Here is a 21,438-nt window from a genome sequence, read left to right on the forward strand (position 1 = left end):
TCTTGAGAGAGAATTTTGAGAAGTCCTGTACTAACTTCTTTAGTATTTGTTAAAGTAACCAGCCAAATCCTACGTGGTCTAAGCCTCATTTAAATTTTAACGTGTTAAAAGCAGTTTCCCCTGGATAGGGCAGCAGAGAACTGCTCAGGACTACAGTGGGCCTGTTCTAAGTCTGACCCGTCTCATCTGCAGTGTCTGTTGATGACATTCATCAGGGTAGCAGTTCCGAGACCCAGAGCCAGCAGACTGCCTACAACCAACAGTCACACAAAGACTACCCAGGCACCATCATAAGAAACTCAAGGTCTTCCAGAGGTTGTGTGTAGGATCTCAGTGGATCTGCGTTTATAATTTTTCTTTTATTTTAATCTATTGAGAAACCCTTTACTTGTCCTTTTTATTTGGAAACTGAATCATATATTTTTCTCCATATCAAAGAGACCCACTTTTTTTAACCGGACATAGGCATTCCATAGAACCCCTGAAGTTGTAATGTTGTGAAAATAAGGGTGGTTATGGCTAGAGTGGAAGAATAAGACGGAACTTTGATGTCTTGGCTGAGATTTTAGTATGACACTGGGGAAGGGCAGGCAGCAGGGGAAGAGAACATTATGAATGTATTATTTTTACTAAAGCATTTCCATATGTACCTGACTTATGTTCATACTAACAAAACAAACTTTCCACATGGAATTAGTCCTGGGCTCCAGAAGTGTGAAACTCAAGTTGCTATTGCCCTGATGTCCCAACATCGATGGTGTTGAAGGCAGCCAGTGTGCTTCATGAATGCTAGATAAAGAGTAACCATTTGCTATTCAGTGGAATCTAAACCAAGAAAGAGTCGATGCTTATTTTACATCATTTTTCAATTTAAAGTTGGAAAGAAAGAAGACTTATCAGGTATCAATGGAAAGGAAAGAAAAAATATGAAAAAGAAAATGGCAGCATCAAGAACTGGCTAAAGTTAATACCACCTCCAAAGTAAAGATCATTTCTGACTTACAACTCCCTTCAGTCCTCAGCCACCCGCCTGGACCTCCCATTCTTTAGAGGGAAGTGAAAAACAAGCTTATGATTATGCACCAAAGAGTTATGTATACATAGGAAGAGAGGCAGGTTGAAGGAGGATCACATACATAGTGGAGCACGAGCTTTCTGGTCAACCAAGAGCTGGACTTGAACCCTGGCTCTGTGATAGAATACATTTATAATCATGGAAAACTCTTGAGAAACCACTACTCAACAAATATTAAAGAAAAACAAATAAGGTAGCCCAGCAGCCCTCTAAGAGCTTATGGAAGAGACTGACTAAGAAATCGTTAAGAACAAAGGCTGAGGAATGTTATGGCAGAAGAGTGTACAGGGTGCTGTGGGACAGAGGATGGACATCCAAATCAAATGAGAGTTCAGTGAAAGCTTACTGAATGTGCGAGCTTTGAAAGACCAGCCACATGTAAGGACTGGGATCCAGGCAGAAGCCAGATTATAGAAGGTCATGTGTACACATTCAAGGTTAGTACTGCCTCTTGCAGACATGGAGAACCAAGGAAAGTTCTTAAATAGGGAGTCAGGTTTTCATATCAGGATTTTAGATAGAGAATTGAGTTGCAACATGGGGGTTGGATAGGAGCAGATAGGACTTGCAGAGAGGAGATTGGTGAGAAAACAAGTACCCCAAGTGAGAAAAGTCATTATGAATATATACCCTTCCTGGTAAAAACTATGAGGCTACAGAACCAACTTCTCCTGTTTTGGTTAGGATTGTTCCAGTTTTTAAAAAAAAAATCTGAATGTCTTATGTCCCAGAAGATACTTTAGTCCTTGGTAAAGCAGTATGGCTGATCAGCCTTCCTGAAGCTCTAAAGGTAGAAATGAATGAGATTTTAAGTGATACTCAGGAGATAAAGTCTATGAAACTCATAAATATTTGGGTGTTGCAAGGGTGGTAACAGAACAGGAGAAGTTGAAAACACTGATATTTCTAACTTGGTCGCTGGAGGAGCTAGTTGTACCATCATCCAAGAGGGATTGATTCACTGCATGTGAATTCTTTCAGATCATGGACTTTTATTTCTACTTTATAGTCCTAGCCAATGATGTTTTCTGTATGTGTATTGATCGTGGCAATTTCTTCTCTTAATTCTACAATTTTTATTGTTTCACAATTTAGGTCTGAAAAATATATCAATATAAAGCAGTCTTTAAGTGGCTCCATCTTTTGTCAAAACAGTAAAATAAAAATATGTAGCAATATACAGGCCATATGTGGCAGAATAGAGAGACTCTATTTATCCAAAAAACAGATCATGGTGTTTGTATCTTTTAGATTGTTCTCAGTAAGAAGGGACTGAATTTGGTGGTCAATCTCCTAGAAATTGTACATTGTTTTTGACATAAGTGCCTCATGACCCCTGGTGGCTTGCTGGATTTGCTTCTCTAAACATGTCAAAAATAAGTAAATAAATTTCAGGTTACCTTTCTTATGAAATAAATTTTAAATGATACCATTTAGAAAAAAGCCAGGAGAAGAAATAAATGTAGCTAGTCAGCTCATTTTTAAATTTTCAACTGGAAATTTGATACTTATGTGGTTTTTCTTCTTCTTTGGATGATGGATAATATTCTTTGATTCTTTTCCAAACCAGCTTGATTGTGCAGGCCACAGATAAAGGGATGCCCAGGCTTTTTGGTACTAGTGTGGTCAAGATACAGGTGACCGATGTAAACGACAATGCCCCAGTTTTTCTTCCCCTTGAAGCAGTGGAAATTGCTGAAAGTAAGTGTGGCAATTTGGAATAGGGGTTTTGATGAACTTGGGTGGCATCATCTACCATATTTTCAGCCAGGTGCTATATTACATATAAGTATGAATACTCAACAACATGCAACATCAATAGTTTTCATCTCCATTTTACAGAATAAAGGGTGGATGGTCAAAAGCTAATTAATCAAATGTCAAAGAAGTTCAATGTTAAAGCTGGAATTTGCATTCAGATCAGCAGGACAGTGCTCCGTGCTCACACTACACTTTCACATGGGTTCTTTTTTGGTGCTCAGACATTTCATAAGGATGAAACTTACTGTGTGAAGAAGCACATTTGGTTGACTGATAATCATCCTAAAGCTTCTCTGAGAAGAAGAGATCTTAGACTGAGAACTTCGTCAGTCTTTGCAGTTTACTAATGACAAGTAGTAAGTGAAGGGAAGTGGATGTTCATCATACAAAGTCATCACTTGCCTCTAGTGTAAACCAAACTTCAGTATCTGCAGAAAAAATTTACCACATTAGTGGTAAAGGCTGCAAGTACCAAATTTTACATGATAGGCTGATTAATTTTCATTGTTTGGGCCTCTGGATTACATGATGACTCCATGGACATTTGTCCCAAAGTTGCTTGTGGTCAATGGCCCCCGTGGTAAAACTCACCCAACTCTTTATAGTTATAGTTGCAAATAACATGGTCCCTCACTAGCCTCTCTCCTTTCACTCTTAAAAAAAAAAGATTTAGTTATTTGTTTATTATTTATTTATTTTTAGAGAGAGGGGAGGAGAGGGAGAAAAACAGCAATGTTTGGTTGCTTCTTGCATGCCCTTCAACTGGAGACCTGGGATACAACCCAGGCACGTGCCCTGACTGGGATTCTAACTAGTGACCTTTTGGTTTGTAGGCTAGCATTCAATCCACTGAGCCACACCAGCCAGGACTCCTTTCCCTCTTAATAACAAATTATTCCTAACATGTTCTTATCATTATATGTCCCTTTTTAAAAAAATATTTTTTATTTATTTATCTTTAGAGGGGAAGGGAAGGAGAGAAATATCAATGTATGGTTGCCTCTCGTGCATCCCCCGCTGGGAACTGGCCTGCAACCCAGGCATGTGCCCTGACTGGGAATCGAACCGAGGTCGTGTAGTTCGCAGGCCCGCGCTCAACCCACTGAGCTACACCAGCCAGGGCTATATGTCCCTTTTTTAAACAAATTATAACCATCACCATTCACAGAGGCATGTAGTTCAGAAATTTTTATATATAGGGATATCTACACAGTCTAAATATGCCAAAATATTCTATTAATAAAAAAATCTTCAGTTTTGCTTGATATTTTTTCATGTGCTTTTACCAAAGGTACTAAAGTGCATGCATTAACATCAAAACACAACAGTGCCCAGTAGAAATATATCATAAGAACAAACGGGGTGGGATGGGATGGGAGTAATAGACAGAAAACTGTACTTGAAAAATAATTAAATTAAAAAATTGGAAAAAAAATTTAAAAAAAGAACAAACAACATAAACTGAAACATATTCATTGGGGTAAGGCGTGGTTGGCACACATTAAGACCGTTCAAGCTTGAAATGTGAAATTATGAATCTTATATACAATGGAATTATTCTCAATACCTTGGCATCTTCTTTGTACCTGTACCATACATGGAAGCTTAAAAACAAAGTCCCTTCCATGGCAGTGTAGGCTACAGAACACATACAGCGTATGAGGCATTTAGCATGTCATTTATTTTGTGATTTGGGGGTGAATATTATTAAAAATTTTGTTTTCATAACTGGCACAATGTATACTTTGTCTTTCTATAGCATTGATAACTTTGAGAGTCATATTTTAAGGGAAGGAAGCAATGTGTGTGTCACTCCGAAAGAAATAATGTTATAAGTACAGGGAACTAAGTGTTGTATATATTTCTAACTTCAGTATTCCAGCATGTTCATTTCAATCTTCCCTATATTTCAAAAGGGTATGTTTGCATTAATGTTTTGAGTAATAGCCTTCTTACCACTCATAGCCCCTATGAATATATGATTTAGATACAGAAAATACATGGCACAAAGAAGTGGCTTCGAATGTTTCTTGGTCCTGGAATTGTGTTGTAAACATACAATGAAAAATGTAATATAAAAATTGAATATACCCTCCCTCCTCAATTCCCTACTCAGTGGTGAAGTTTCACTTTTATTGGGCTTATAAATTCTTCAGAGTTTTTGTTTGGTTTATAATGAGCTTTGAGGGAGAAGTGATGCCAAGAAACAGCAAATCATGTTGGACTTAATTTTTTTTAAATGCTTGGGTTGAACTATTAAAGAAACGTATTTCAAAGGTTGAATTTTAATGGAGACTGACACTGGTTATGATTATTTCAGATTCTTTGCCTGGTGTAATTGTAACTCAGATATCAGTTCATGATGTGGATCTGGATTCAGCTTTCATCTTCAGTTTTGCGAAAGAGAGTAATCCTGGAACCAAGTTTGCTATTGATCAGAGCACTGGCGTCGTGGTGCTGGTGAAAACCCTGGATTTTGAAGAAGCTACCGAATACGAGCTGCTCATCCAAATTTCTGATTCAGTGCACCACACCGAGGGAGTACTTGTCGTCCATGTGTTGGACATCAACGATAATCCACCAGTATTTTCTCAAGATTCCTACCAGGTAAACGGCTCAAAGAGACGCTGAGACGCAGCCCAGGCGAGAAAGCCTGCTATTGTGGGCAGACTGATTTAGACACACAGCAGTCACTGTGTGGAGTGCGGAGTGCTTAGGTTGATGCTGAGCGTTTTACATTTAGTATCATGGGAGGGAGAAGTACACGTGAAATCAAACATAGCATTCTATGCAGTTTCTTAAGTATGGATCATATGTCATCATGTGAAACTATGTCATCATTCTTCCAGTTTTCAGGATTGGAGTCCAGTTGTTCATGGTTGCAGTTGTTCCAACTGCATAGCAGTTGGAACTTGCTTCATCTTTTCCAAGTCACAGATGAGACAGTAAGGTGTCTGGAGGACTGGCAGTTACTTTGGGAAAGTGTTTCCTCTCCTAGGCATATTTTTAGAATGCTTTGGAATATTGATTAAGATTTTGAAGAAACAAAGTATGAACAATAGTATATAACATGGAAACTTGAGTTTTTACGTTGATAGAAGTAAAAACAAGGCTAACATTCAACTAAGTACTTGGAAATGGGCTCTAGGGCTCTTGAATGTGACTCATGCAAGGTTTCTGTGTAGACACAGAAGGGGACGTAACCTGGGTAATGATCTGCGAAGGCTTGCGAAATTATATAATGTAAAGAAGGAATAATATATATCAGAGAATGTATTAACTATCAGCTACCCCACAGAAATAATTTAGAGGACATTGTTTGTGATAAAAATTGAAGCAATTATTTTTTAAAAAATTTTTCTGAAATCTTAGACCACTATATCATCTTCTTAATATGTCAGCTCTTTATATGAACATGCCTAGTCAAGTCAGGTTCACTGTGTGTTTTCTATAAGCAAAATAAATAAAATGGTCTCATGCTTGGCCCCGCCCATGAAAAGATCTGTAGCCTTTAAGCACAAAGTCCATTTCTCTCTCTTTGTCCCACAGGCCACCATTCCAGAATCAGTGCCTGCCGGGGACCCTGTGCTAACAGTGGCAGCCACTGACTTAGAAAGCAATGAGTACATTTCTTACAGAATTCTTTCGTCTTCTAAGGAATTTGCAATTGATCCTGTGAATGGTGAGTTATTTATGGTGGCTTCAATGTTCATAGGTTTGAGTTACAGGGTGGAAACCTGAAATAACCCTTTACTAAGGATCATTTATTATAGGCTCCTCAAATACCCCTACCCCTGGTATGATAGACACCGACACCTTATCTCTCCTCATGTCAAACGCTATGGTACCAAGTCCCCTTGCTGTTTCTTTTCTCTGTGGCTGGAAGGCAAAAGGAATTGATTAAATGCTGGCAATGGCTCAGAAGTTCAGAGGCCCCCATACAGTGAACAGCCAGTTCCGCAGTCCAACCAAGCACAGTTCAGGTAGTCATCCCAGGCCTCAAACGGAGCAGAGAAAGGCGAGAGTTGAGAGGATTAAATGGTTCTGAGGACTTCATGTTACTGGAGTTTGGAGACTTCCATTGAAGCCCAGTACAAAAAGTTCAGTAATAGCATCATTCGATAAGGACCAAAACAAAAAGAAAAAAATTATTTGGGCATCTTTATTAAGTAAAAAAACATTGTGGTGTTCTGGTTTATTCGATGCCTTCCAAAAGCTCTTTGTGTTTTCATTAGAGCAAGACATTTGTAGCTGTGAAATGCATTCAGGCAAGTGATTTCAGATTAGAGCAGTTAAGCACTATGCAGAGAACGCTGAACGGTGAGTAGACGTTAAAGCTAAATCTGATGAAGACGAACAATTAGCCAAGCACTGTCACTAACAGGGCACACTACAGACAAGAATGACCCGGGACACAGCACAGTGTGTGGTCCCCATCTATGCCCACCAACACATCACTTCCCGAGTGAGGCCTGATTTTTAAATGACCCTCAGGATGGTGGATATTGACTGGACTTATCATGGTGATCATTTTGCAATATATACACATGTATGGAATCATTAGGTGGTACACCTGAAACTAATACTCTGTTATATGTCATTTTTAAAAACTTAACCTCAGGACTATGTGAAGGGAGAATTCAGTCACAAATTGCCAGCACAGAATCACCCGTGGAGTGGTGTAGTGGGGAGAAGTCGATGCTGCTGGCACACGTGTGGATGAATGGCTGCCGTGCGGACGTAAACGTGTCAGCAGTTGGCCTTCTCTTCCCTCCCTCTCTCTCTCACACACACACCCCTTACCATTGATTTCTTTATTTATTTTTACTTTACTACAGAAATAGATGTAATATCTATAGTTGTCCCCAGGGGATGACAACTGCTGCCCCGGCCACAGCCGATCACCGTGTGGATGGTGGGAGGTGGTCCCTTTGCTTGACATGGGCCAGCGACACACTGTGCAGTGAGGTATCAATTAGGTCATCTTTGCGACATTAGCTGGTATCAGCTCGGTTTTGTTCCCGGTGGGACTCCGCCTGAAATGTGGTGTGTAAGTGACAGCATTTTGCATTCTTCCTCAGTGACCAGTCAAGAAAACATATTTCTTTTAGAAAAATGCTGTTACATACATAGCTGTAAAAATGACATGTTTCCATATTTAAAACAATATTAAATATTACTGTATTAAATATTTTTCATCAGTTAAGGGGAGATCCATATGCTGAATTAACTGAGAACTTTAGGAATGACCTCTCTGTACTTGAGCAATAGTCGTAACTCTGCATTATCATGTTTACATCTTTTGTTTCATTATATTTGTGTCAAAGTGTTTCTGGAATAAATATGTAAATGCTAGAATGTCTCTATACATGTGTCTATGGGTAGTAGAATGGGATGTATGTTTTTTTAATAAGAATATATTTTCTTTAAAAAATAGCAATAGAGCAACTTACTATATACAAAAAGAAAATTAAGAGAAATTTATGGCAAAGTCATCTGCAAACAGCACCCATATTTAATAGAGTGAGTGTCATGAATATTATGTCTGGCTTTTTTTAAGCTTTTATTTTTTTAAATATTTTGTTTGTTTTTAGAGAGAGGGGAAGGGAGGAAGAAAGAGAGGGAAGAAACATGGATGTGTGGTTGCCTCTTGCACGCCCCAAACTGGGGACCTGCCCCACAACCCAGGCATGTGTCCTGACTGGGAATTGAACCAGAGACCCTTTGGTTCTCAGGCCAACACTCAATCCATTGAGCCATACCAGCCAGAGTTTATGTGTGACTCTTAAGTGTTACAAAAATATAAACACAATAATTTTAATTTTCTATTTGGAGTTAATCTTGATTTTAATAAGTAATAAATACAACAAATAAGTAAACAACTGGTAAATATTTGATAAATATTTGCTAACTAAATGGATCATGAAAATGTATTTTCACAACTCTGAGATGCTGCATCTTGTTTTTCAGGCACAATATTTACTAACAGTCCTATATTACTTCTGGATAAACAGTCAACAGTTCAATTTCTTGTTGAAGCCAGTGATGGTGGAATTCCTGACCTGAGGGCTCTTACCTTAGTGGAGATAGAAATACAAGATATGAACAATTATGCCCCTGAATTTTCAGTAGAATATTACAATCTTAGCTTGAGTGAAGATGCTCAAATTGGAGGCACGCTTGTCACCTTTTCAACCACTGACCACGACTGGACCTCTGAAAACACGCATGTTGAATATTTCATCATCGGTGGTAATTCACAGAACAATTTCCAAATGGAAACTAGTCTCATCCATTCAGAACATGCTGATAAGCAAGTTGGTTATCTGGTCCTGCGTCACAGTCTGGATCGAGAAACATCTGCCAGTCATAAGCTTGTCATTCTGGCATCTGACCGTGGCTGCCCTCCACTGAGTTCCACAGCCATCGTGTCCATAGAAGTGCTTGATGTCAATGACAATCCACCCAAATTCAGCAGTCTGAAATATCATGCCCACGTCAAGGAAAGTACCCCGCTAGGGAGTCACATCACTGTGGTCTCAGCCAGTGACCGGGATGTGGGTTTACACGCAGAAATCATCTACCACATAATTTCTGGAAATGAGAAAGGACATTTTCACCTCGAAGAAAGAACTGGCATTCTTTATTTGACTAAACCTTTGGATTATGAAGAAACAATAAAATTCACTTTAACTATCCAAGCTTCAGATGAAGAAAAGAAACATTTTTCTTTTGCAGTTGTGTTCGTTGGTGTCCTAGATGATAATGACCATGAACCTCATTTCATGTTCCCAAGCGTGAACTGTGTTGTTCCTGAAAATCTGCCTGTTTTCTCTACCATATGTTCTATAAATGCTTTGGATTTTGATGCAGGTCCTTATGGAGAATTGACCTATTCTATTTTGTCTCCCTGTTCTCTCACACATGGGGTGCTTCGTGACCATGATCCCTTCCTCATTGACCCTCTAACAGGGGACATTCGTGCTAAACAGACCCTTGACTATGAAAATGACAGTAAATACTGCCTTACAGTTCAAGCAAAAGACAGAGGTGACTCAGCAGCTTCTTTAGTAGTTTGGGTGGATATTGAAGGGATAGATGAGTTTGAACCAATTTTTACTCAAGATCAATATTTTTTCGACCTCCCAGAAAACAATGTAAGACAGTTGATTGGCAGAGTAGAGGCATCAGATGCAGATGCTGGTATCGATGGTGTCATTCTTTACTCCCTTGAAGCTCCATCTCTCTTCTTTTCTGTAAATAGAAGTAATGGAAATATTTATTTAACCAGAGCCCTTCCCCTAATAAGAAGTCATATCAGCAAAGAAGACACCATTGAAATGAAAATAATCGCTCATAGCCCCAAACAGGACTCCAAGGTTGCCTCTTGTACTGTTTTTGTGAATGTGTCTTTTTCCTCAGAAGGAATGCGCTTGGCCTTGTCAGCTAGCAGCTTCTCCATCAGCCTCACAGTCTCCTTTTTAGTGTTCTTGTTACTTGTCTTCACTCTAGTTGTCCTGATTGTAAGACACAAACAAAAAGACACAGTCAATAATTATGAAGACAAGAAGGCATCATCACCCTTAGATAGTAGTATTAGACTGAGCAGGGATGGCAGCCTGCTCAAGCCCTTCCAGACAACAAACGAAGGCAGTAACAAGGCGGTGCCAGCAGACTCCATGCCAGAATGGTTGAGTTTAATAAGTATCATGGAAAAGGATGCTGTAAATCTGTACAGGCACTCAAACTCCAGTGGCCACTGTTCTGTGGAAGGAGAGAGTGCAGAGGATAAGGAGATCCAGAGGATAAATGAGCACCCTTACAGAAAGGACTCTGGCTCAGCTCTGAGTGACCGGGAGTCCAGGGTGCCAGACTCGGGAATCCCGAGGGACTCCGACCAGCTCTCCTGCTTGTCTGGGGAAACCGACGTGTTGGTCACCATTGGAACAGCAGAAACCAGCCACACACTTGAGCAAGGCGATAGAGGAGAAGGCTGTGGCCCAGCCTACATCCAAAATAATGGGTTACCCCAGACACTAAAGAAGAGAGAGGTAAAAGTGGGCATCCTGGCAGAGGTCAGGAAAGGGCCTGTCATTATTTCAGGTGATCTCGAAACAAGATATGCAGCCCTTTCGACACAGAGAACCTCTGATCATGATTCGAGAGGCACCTATCCCTGGGATTATCTCCTCAGCTGGGAACCCGAGTTCCAACCACTGGCCTCCGTATTTAATGATATCGCAAAACTAAAGGACGAACATTTACATAAACCCGGAATTCCCAAAGAGAAGAAATCTTTTGTTTTTCCACCCCCTTTGATAACAGCAATTGCCCAACCTGGAATCAAAGCAGTTCCACCAAGAATGCCAGCCATAACCCCAGAGCAGGTCCTGCAAAAATACCTGCACTCCCCGCTTCTCCATCACCCCAATTCTCTGCCAAGAACCATGACTCCCAATTTCTCTCCATCTCTCTCCTTGTTGACGACACAGACCCCTGCCGTGACTCCACTGTTGTCCTGTGGAGAATCATTAGGAACCCATCTAAGTGATGCATGCCATGAACTTAAAGCAGAAGATGAAGTTCAAATATAAAACAATTGTGATGTCAAGCACCTGCTCACCACTGGTCATGAATTATTCAATGGAATATTCTTAAGCAAGCTCCTCTCATCAAGATTGAGTTAATTTTATCTACAAGTGAGTGATATGATTTAGTCAGGGTTTGTAGAACCTCCTCATTTAAATTTCTCAAATTTCAGCCTTAATGAGAAGTTACCCCCTCTTTTAACCATTATGGTTTGCTCTCAGGACTTGTTTGTATATGTTAAATAGTGTGCATTCTGTCATACCTGGTTTCCTGTGTAATTAGATTTCCAAAGGACAAAGTGAACCTGACTGACTGCCAACGTGTTTATGTGAAAATAAATGGAAATAAAGTACAGGTGAAGGCCACTCGGTCACATTACTGCTGATTGCACTGATATATCTAAAACAAATTGGCAAAGACGGAATAAGGAATGAGTGTAGAACAGAAAGTAACAGAAGAGAAATTTGGAAGGCTAGTCTTACATTTTAAAGTAAAGCCATTTTCTACAGATCTGACATGTTTAGAGATGCATTTCTTCACTTTCACCATGGACCCCACCTGTGGAGTTTGGCCATACTTTGAATTTTAATGTAGTGTCTTTGGGAAATTTAATCGGAAATTAAGAATGAAATTTGCCATGTAACTCTGTGCCAAAAAAAAAAATATTCTCAATTAAATGAAGCAGAAATGTCTGTTCTTGACAGAGGGCCAGGGTTGATAAGAGCTGTAAGTATATGGTTGGCTGTCACCTAAGACAGGCTTCCTTGACCTTTAGAAATAGAATAATGATTTTTCTTCTTTCAATATTCTGTCTTATAACATTGTACGGGTACAGACGTTAAAGTTGGAAGTGATTTGTAGGGTTTTCTTTTCATCTTATTTTCTTCTAGATATAATAACTTTTAGTGAGAAATAATTGATCTACTCAATGTCAGTTCTAAATGTTTGTGTAGATAAAATTATGTTATTAGCTAATAATAATTTTATAGAGTAATTTAGCAATATATTTTTAAATGAAGTTTTTTTAAAGAAATATTTCTGCTATAAAAGTTGAAAATGGATGTCAGAAGTCTTTCTTTCATTGGTTCATGTTTAGCTTTAACTGATGTTAGATGGAGCAGTTGGGCAATGTGGTTAAAATCATTCTGTTTTGTATGGCTACGGTTTCAGAAATATCGTGGTGTTGTGTGGTACTCACATTTAATGCACATTCTCCTCTCTGGTCGGCCTGGGCATCCATCCAAAATTCTGAGCCATTCCAGGAAAGCAGAGCACATACTGGGGATGATGGTCGGGGAGTCATCCATGGTAGGCAATCGGGATCTTCTTTGAAATGAGTTTAGGATTCTCAAGGGCATCTGGTATGGTTTTCTTGGTGGTTACTGTGGATGGGTGTCCACTATAGAGATATTTCCTTCATGTTTTTTTTCAATAGGCCTCATCTGTAAAATTATGTGAGATAACTCATTTCTCTTTACTGAAATACATTGCGGGGTGCTGTGTTTCACATCTAACTTTGTCGGTAAATAATTCTAAAGCTTTTTATTCTGGTGTGATCAATTATATTTCTCTGCTCTTAAATTGAGAGCAAGTATATAAAACCACATTGGAAACTGTATGAAACAGAAAGGTTTTTGCTCAAGCCTGGAACCCTAGAGAAGTGTCATTTAGGCATGAAACAAATACTAAAGGACAATGCATGTCTCTCCTTGTCTTCATGGCATCTGGGAAAGAAGACTTCTTGGTTTTCCTAAAAAATTAATTATTTTCTTCAATATTTATTCTCTTTGACTTCCTTCAAAAGATTACTTTGAGCCTACAAAGGGATTTTATACAGATTTTTTCTAATTATGTATGGATGTTTTGTTTTGTAACAGAATTATTTCTAAGAACCAAGAACATCTTATTGTTTTGAATTAAACAGGTTCTTTGTTTACTTATGCCTAAAAAGAGTTGTCCATCTACTCTTCCTTAAGTTATTTGTCTGTGATTTGTTATTCCTTCTGGACATGATTCTGCATTTTTAAAAGACATTTAATAGAAACAGAAGACATGAAGTATTTAGAGCCATTCCTTACCAATATCTAGTGGATTTTTAATTGATGACTTTATTAATACTGTATCCGACACCATGCCACCACCAAGCAAATGCTGCAAGTGGGGATAAGAGCAAAAAATGTAAACATGCTGGTTAAGTGTTCGCAATAAATCATATGTCAGCCCTTTCAACTAGAGTGCTTTTTTCCCTAAATAAACAATATAATTTGTATAGTTTTCCTTCACGTCTAATATTAACTTGCCTCATATGTTCTGTGTTACTTTGCTGATCTACACACTAGCTTTAGCGCTCTGGAGGGGGTACAGAACTTGTTAGTGGAAAATCATATTAAGCCCCAAACTCATAAGCTATAAAATAAAAGACAGTTGTCTCTTGTGGAATTTTGGCTGCCTGAAATTCTGGACTTTCTTGTTGGCAGCCTTAAAAATACTGGTGTAAATCAGTACCAAATGGATATCAAAATTCCTTGTCCTAGTAGTAATCATTGAATTGGCTTCCAAAACAGATTCCTGGGCAGAGGAAGGGAAAAGTGCTGTATCTTCAGGGACTGGATCATTTAACTGGATCATTTAATATTTTCTCTGAAAATATTAAAAGGCCCTGTAAACTACTGGGTGCCTGCATGTGTACATCCTTAGCCTGTCATAGATGTCCAGCTAATGCAGGGGTTGTGTGTTTCCCAGCACCTTTCCCTTCAATTTCAGTGTCTTCCAGAAATTACAGTGATGAAAGTTCATTACTCACTTTAAACTTATTACATCCTAACGTGTGTTGTTACATTTGTTTTGTTTCACCCCTTTACACATTTTTTAACTTAAACTAAAAAAAAAAAAAAGTGAGACATAACTAAAAGGACCTAAGATGATCCTTTACTTCAAAGCAATGAAGTGTATGGAGTGAATATGGTTAGTGGATTTGCACATGATTATTATGGATGAGCTCATTGGGTTTATTTTCACAGCGTGTTTTCGTTGAGCTTAAAAGTATAGAGCCCTCTGTGGTCATAGCTGAGGAGAGTTAGTATGGAAAATCATTCTTCTGTTCAAGAGGGACACCGCGATCAGTGAAGTTGTGAGAAGTGTTGCTTATGACCAAAACCACATTCCCATGGGAGTCACTGAATGGAGGGAGCTTTCACCCTTTGTAGAGCTGGAAAGAGAGGAGAGAAGAGAAAATAGAGGATTAAATCTGAAAAGGAACAGTTTAGGGCACTCGTAGAGAAATGCAAGAGGGGAAAAGGGTGAGGACTTGTAAAAAATGATTTTACAAACATAAATGTAAAGATTTTGCTGAGAAATCTTTCCCCATTATAGTTTCATCTTGCTGAGAAATCTTTGGGGGGGGGGTCTTTTTTTTTCTCCTCCTTCTTCTCTGCTCCTTTTAAGTCTCTTATCTCCATTGCTCCATTGTCTGAAAATTTAGGTTTATCAAGTTGTGAACCTAAAGCTAGGTAACGGTGAACCAAAATACAATTGACCATGAAAACCTGAGTTTCTTTTTTAGTGAATGGTAGAATAAAAAAATTGGAATGATTTCTCTGCCTTTTCTCTCACTCTACATGACTTTGGCATTGAGAGTGTCATAATATTAAGTAGGTGACTTTGCACATCTACCAAGTAATGAAAGTTCAGAAGGCAGTTGGAGCAGAATATGGAATTTTAGTACCTTTGTAATCCTGTCTTTTTTCTGGTAGCCAGTTTTTTAAAAACTGAGTGCTTCCTTAATACTCAGGATTTTATATTAAAACATTACATTTCATATAGCTTTTAAACCATAGTATATAATATACATAGTCAATAGTTTGTTCTTAAATATTGTCAATTTTATTTCAACTCTTGTGTCATAAATTATTTTGATTTCAGATAGGTTAAAGAAATTTGTCTATTAGAAACAAAATTAGGGCAATGTTAGGAAGATCTAGCAGAAAGTGACTGGAGTATTGAACTATATACCTTTCTCTTATAAACTCAGCACTTGGCTATTTGATGACAATTTAGCACTTCCTACTGTTTTGATCTACATAATTTTCCTCATTTCACTCAATATACTTCTTAACCAAAACTGTGAAGTGAGTAACAGAGGGGGGAAATCATACCAAATAAACAGCAGATGCACAAGTGCATCTTTTGAATGAGAAAGCATTATTTTGGTTAGAAAACTAACTACATGGATTTCATCGTTAGATAGTAAACCCTCAGGGCAAAATCCTGGTCTCAACTTGTATTATGAAATACAGATGTTTCTTAGAATGAATGAGTACATATGTGAACAGGCACAGAGGGTACTATAAAGTGAGAGTGTGATACATAGGTCTTGAACCCATTAAGTGTGAATTCTAACATAGTTCTGTGATTTTAGCCAATCACAGGGAAGAGGGGAAGTATAAAGGGCCTATCAAAATACTATAGAATATCTTAGTCAAAGTCAAGGAATTCCTTTTGTAATCTGGTTTGTCTTCTCTTTTTCTTTCCTTTCTTCACAATAGACATACATTTCTTGTGAGTTTTAGACATAATAAAAACAAGTTATAGTTGACATTCAAAAGCACATTGTTTGAGATAGTCATATTACATGGCAAAATGTGCATGGAACAGCTTAAAACATAAATTTTTTAAAAATCACTCAGCTTTTGTTAATGGGTTCTTTCTTAAAATAATAAAATGACATCTCACTGAAAAGCCAATATCTTCCCCAATGGAGATACTCTAGACCCTTTACTATAAGCCAGGAATAAAAAAAATATCTCTAGTATCCCCACCAAAATCTAATATTGTTCAATTAAACAAGAAGGCAATTAGAAACATAATAATTTGAAAATACATGGTAAAACTTTTTCTATTTGTAGACTATATTACTATATTTTTGAAAAACAAAATAATTGATGGAAAACCATTACAAAAAATGAAAGAGCTCAGTAAATTTGCAAGATATAAAATTAATATGCAAAAATAAAGTCAATATCCTTCATATATATGAAAAATAACCAGTTACAGGATTAATGAAAGAGAAAAATCTATTTGTTTTTATTTTGTTTTTTCAAGTGGAAGCCACTTTGATTTTGAATTTTTTACATTGATTTTAGAGTGAGGAAAGGGGAGAGAGAGAAAGAGAGAGAAACATCAATTTCTTATTCTATTTATTCATGTATTCATTTGCTGATTTTTTTTTATTTTTTTTTATTAATTTTTTGAGAGAGAGAATGAGAACCATTGACATATTGCTCCATTTATTTGTGCATTCACGGGTTAATTTTTCCATGTGCCCTGACTGGGGATCAAACATACAACCTTGGCATATTGGGACAGTGCTCTAACCAACTAAGCTACTCAGCCAGGACGAGAAGACTCCATTTAAAACAGAATAAAACAAAGTGAAATCCTCCCCAAAATGTGTAACATCCACCTGAGGAAAGTTATAACATCTCCTGAAGGCACAGAGGCAACTTAAATTGTTTTTGAATAGACTCAATAGTGCTGGAATGATATATGTTGTTCCTTGTGGGGGCGACTTTCCTCAAAAGTCCCTCCTTGTGCCACGGATGAGAGTAAACATGACTGAGACATGATCTGCTTGGGAGGAGAGGTGGCCAGTTTCCCAGAGGAAAAAGGCCTTGTGCCCCTTCCTCCAAAGGCTTTTATTGGGTTGTAACACACAGGAATACAGAGCAGCAAGGATCAAACAGTAGATAACATTTCAAAGAAATCTGAGGGCTTAGTCTGAGTCAGGGTCTGTCAGGAAGAGAGTTTTAGAGTTTCCTGCTCGAACCCTTAACATATGAATGAAAGCACTCTTATCACAGCAGATTTCACAGGTTTATCAGGAAGTCTTTGTGGTGCCAGACTGTTCCCCAGGACATGCTCTAGCAAGGCAAGGAGCTGCACCCCTCCGCAACAGGTATTCAGGCTTAGGAGGATTAGAGCCAGAAAGCACTTCTCCCAGAGGGCATGGGAACTCGGGCTATGTCGAAGCTGGGGGGCAAGAGTCCATTGCTCTTTGTTACAGCCCCCCAAGTCCTTCCATGATGGCCTCCCAAGTGATTGTATCTGGCCTAGGTTGCCCCTCCTCTGAGGGGTCTTACCCGTCAAGGACTTCTGACCATGCTTTGGGGGCAGGAAGGAAACTGAGGCAGCATTTTCTACCAGAGACAAGCTTTGTCTCCTATGGTTTGCATTCCTAAGGTCACTGACTCAACCTTAGCCACAGTGGGTAGTTACAATTCCTGAAACCAGGCAAAGCAGTCCACAACATTTCCCAAGTACATTTACAAATTAACCTGCTCTTAATACATATACCACTTTTGTTTTCTGGAGTTAAATAACTTGATTTTACAGCTTATTTTGAAAAATAACCAAAAAAGTATAGCTATAACACACTGAAAACATACGAGTTCTGAGAGTGTATGTTTATGTGTGTGCAAATGTGCCCACATGCATTCACCCTACCAGTACAAAAATATGTCATGAGGTTCCCTATAATTAGAATGAGGTGGTTTGGGCACATGAAAAGAGACCAATGGAACAGAACAGAAAATCCAGACATGAATCCAAGCACATCCAAATGCATCCTGTAATGACGGATCAGCTTGTTGTATACCGACTCTCCTGCTCAGAGTAAGCANCGAGTTCTGAGAGTGTATGTTTATGTGTGTGCAAATGTGCCCACATGCATTCACCCTACCAGTACAAAAATATGTCATGAGGTTCCCTATAATTAGAATGAGGTGGTTTGGGCACATGAAAAGAGACCAATGGAACAGAACAGAAAATCCAGACATGAATCCAAGCACATGCAAATGCATCCTGTAATGATGGATCAGCTTGTTGTATACCGACTCTCCTGCTCAGAGTAAGCAAAAACCTGAACAAGAATGAGGAGAGAAAGAAACAATTTTGTATATGTATGTGCACAAGAGACATCAGAGAGTTACCAGGACAGTGAAGACCTGAGAAACCCTGACCCTTGAGAGAACAGAAACTCAGAGATGTATACCTAATATGTCATGCCACCAACCCCCTTGAAGATAAGCAGAAAATGATCACTGTAAGGTTGAGAAGCTAAAAAGAGATATTGCCCATAGTATGTAAATATCATCTCAATAATTGTTGTTAAAAATACAGCTGAAATAAAGAACCCAATAAATATGTCAAACACCAGATTAGACAGAGGTGAAGAGAGGATTAGTAAATTAGAAGATAAATCAAAAGAAAATTTGTGAACTAAAACAGAGACATGTTTGGAAAACACTGAAAAAAGAATAAGATGTGTGGAACATGGTTTAAGAGTTTCAATATGTGAACTGAATCCCAAAAGGAGAGTGGAGAGAATAGGCAAGAGCAATTTGGAAAGATGGTGGCTGAGAATCTTTCAAAACTGACAATAAATCACAGTTCAGAATATGCTACAAACCACAATATAATTTTTTAAAAACACAGTTAATCACATAACAGTAAGATTGGTACAAAACAAAAAGAAAAATATTTAAAATATTCAAGGAAAAATGACACATTTTCAACAAACTCGATGCATATGGAAATATTATATATGATAAAGGCAGCACATCAAATTAGTGAAGAAAGAATTTTTTTTAGTAAGTGGGGTTGGGATAACTAGATAGCCACATAGTAAAAAGATTAAATTGAACATATTAGACACCAGGATAAATCATACAAATAAATGCAATTAAATTTTAGACATAGAAATGGAAAAGTCTCCAACAAGAGTCAAAATCCAGAAGCAATGAGAGAAATGAGTGGTAAGTTTGACTACAAAACATTTTGTATGACATAACTCTGTCAATCAGTCGCAATGTTCACCAACATGGCTCTCTGACCCTATGCTCAGCTCTGTGATAAGAAAGGTGGACATTGTGACTGGTAAACACCTGTTGGAGAAAGGCCAGTTTCTGACATGAACAGATGTCTATCACCATAACAACATAAATTAAATACCGTTGTTTACATTGCATGTGTACCTATAAAATTAATTGGTAAATATACCATATTGGTTAAACCATGAGTTTACCAGTTTAAATGCTATTTCAAAGAGTGGAGTGTGCTTGTATAGTAAGCAAAAGGTTAAAACATTATATTAGTAAGTGAATATTATTTGGTCCTTAAACTAGATTTTATATATAATTTTTAATTACCTTATTTTCTTTTCTGTCATTTCTAGTCTATTATTCTTTTTTCTCTTCAGCTAATGTAAAGCAAATGATTTGCTTAATGTTTAAAGTAGTTCTCAACAATGACACAAAAGTAATTGGACTTTGATTATTTTATAAAGTTTTATTTTCTCTATTTTAACTCATTTAAAATTATGCTTTCTCTTCTTATCTAAAAACTCTGGGAAATCCTACACCACATGCTAATTACTGAAAGCATATGTGCTTAATTTTATGATATGAACAAATTGAAAGTAATGAAAATAAAAGGCTTCAGATTATTGTCAAATTATATGCTATGTAAAAGGGAAATATGTTAACCTTTGTGAACTTAAATAACAGCTAAATTTTATTGAGTGTTCATTATGTGCCAGATATTGTGCTAAATGTTTTATGTGTACTTTATTTTGTTTAATCTTCATAATGACCCTTTAGAGTAGATATGGTCCCTTTTTACCAATAAGGAAACCATGGCTTAAAGAGCTAATAATTAGTGGAGCCTAGAATCCAACCCGGTGGTGTTCCTAGAAGCTCTTCTCTTAACTCCTTCACTACACTGCCTCACTTGGAAATTCCTTAAGGATATCTGTGGGGTTTTTTAATCATAAATTTCTATTGGCTCCATTTAAAACATTCTTTAATATGTACAGGTCATATTAGAAAAAAATGACAAGCCATGTGGCAACTGGAAGAGGCATTTCCTTGTGTTGAGATCTGTGACCACAGGCAATTTATAAATTAGGGATTACTCTACGGACACACAACTGGTATAATTTTTTTCTGGTTCTCACCTTTTCTTACAAAGAAGAAAATTATTTTAAAAGTAGAACTGATATTTATGGCCAAAATGGCTCTGAAATTTGGCACATTGCTTCAGTGTCTACCGCAAACAAATAGTACCAAAAGGTAAAATATTTTAAGCAGAAATAAAAATAAAAATGACATAGGATCAAAAACAAGACAATCTTTTCCATTGCTATATCCAGTACAGTTTAACATATTTTATTCTATAAGATGGTGAATTGCATTTTTAGATACACAATGGGGAAAATCTCAAGAGATATTGTCCAAGAGTAAACGTAAACTCAATGCAGTCTGCATGACTAAAGCTTAGGCTTGCTCTACTCCAAGAAGCAGGCACTGCTACACGTGGACAGGCAGGCTAAAAAGGTTCTACATAAGAGCAGCATAACTAGTATGACTGCTTAAAGTCAGGGGCTGAGTAGGGCTGCTGAGCTCCCTCCCTCCCTCCGTAAAAGGATGGACAAAGATAGGTTGCTGACCATGCGGGGCTTTGGCTGGTGGTGAACTGGGGAATTTGAGAACTCAAAGAATGAATACTAAACTTCATTATTATTATTATTAAGAATTAAACTAATCTTCCCACGACTCAGTGATTAATCTACCATATCCAGTAAGATAATACTACTAAGGTACATGAACCTCTGAAAGTCATTATAAGATCTGGCTCTGGAATCATCATTCCCTTTGATGTCAGAAATAATAGGAAAAAACTCATATTACTATTTAAAAGTGCACATGCAGTTGTATACAATAGGACCAGAAAAGAAGAAAAAAAAAGAAGTGACAAGTACACATTTGGAAAGAAAGAGAAAAAGCAATCTTTACCTTCAGGCAGTACCACTCTCTAAATAGGGATTCTGTATGTAAATTATTAGAGAATTCAGCAAATTTGTGAATACAAGATCAGTATCAAATATCGTTAACATCCATACATACTACCAATATTCAACTAAAAGGCATAATAGAAGACAAGTTCATTCACAACAACAA

The 21,438-nt window shown here is 37.7% G+C and overlaps 1 protein-coding gene across 1 annotated transcript in view; it reads left to right on the forward strand.

Moving 5' to 3' along the window:
• DCHS2 (dachsous cadherin-related 2) overlaps window positions 1-12,329 on the forward strand; it is a 178,625-nt gene extending 166,296 nt beyond the window's left edge. The window contains exons 17-20 of the mRNA XM_037058360.1: window positions 2,646-2,776; window positions 5,157-5,443; window positions 6,386-6,518; window positions 8,807-12,329. Coding sequence (XP_036914255.1) covers window positions 2,646-2,776; window positions 5,157-5,443; window positions 6,386-6,518; window positions 8,807-11,430 — 3,175 coding nt within the window. The 3' untranslated portion in view covers window positions 11,431-12,329. The remainder of the gene's footprint in view (window positions 1-2,645; window positions 2,777-5,156; window positions 5,444-6,385; window positions 6,519-8,806) is intronic.
• The last annotated feature ends 9,109 nt before the right edge of the window (window positions 12,330-21,438 follow it).

The sequence above is a fragment of the Sturnira hondurensis genome, unplaced genomic scaffold (genome assembly GCF_014824575.4).
Source record: "Sturnira hondurensis isolate 20B ecotype Veracruz unplaced genomic scaffold, ASM1482457v3 Scaffold0010128, whole genome shotgun sequence".
Lineage (NCBI taxonomy): Eukaryota > Metazoa > Chordata > Mammalia > Chiroptera > Phyllostomidae > Sturnira > Sturnira hondurensis.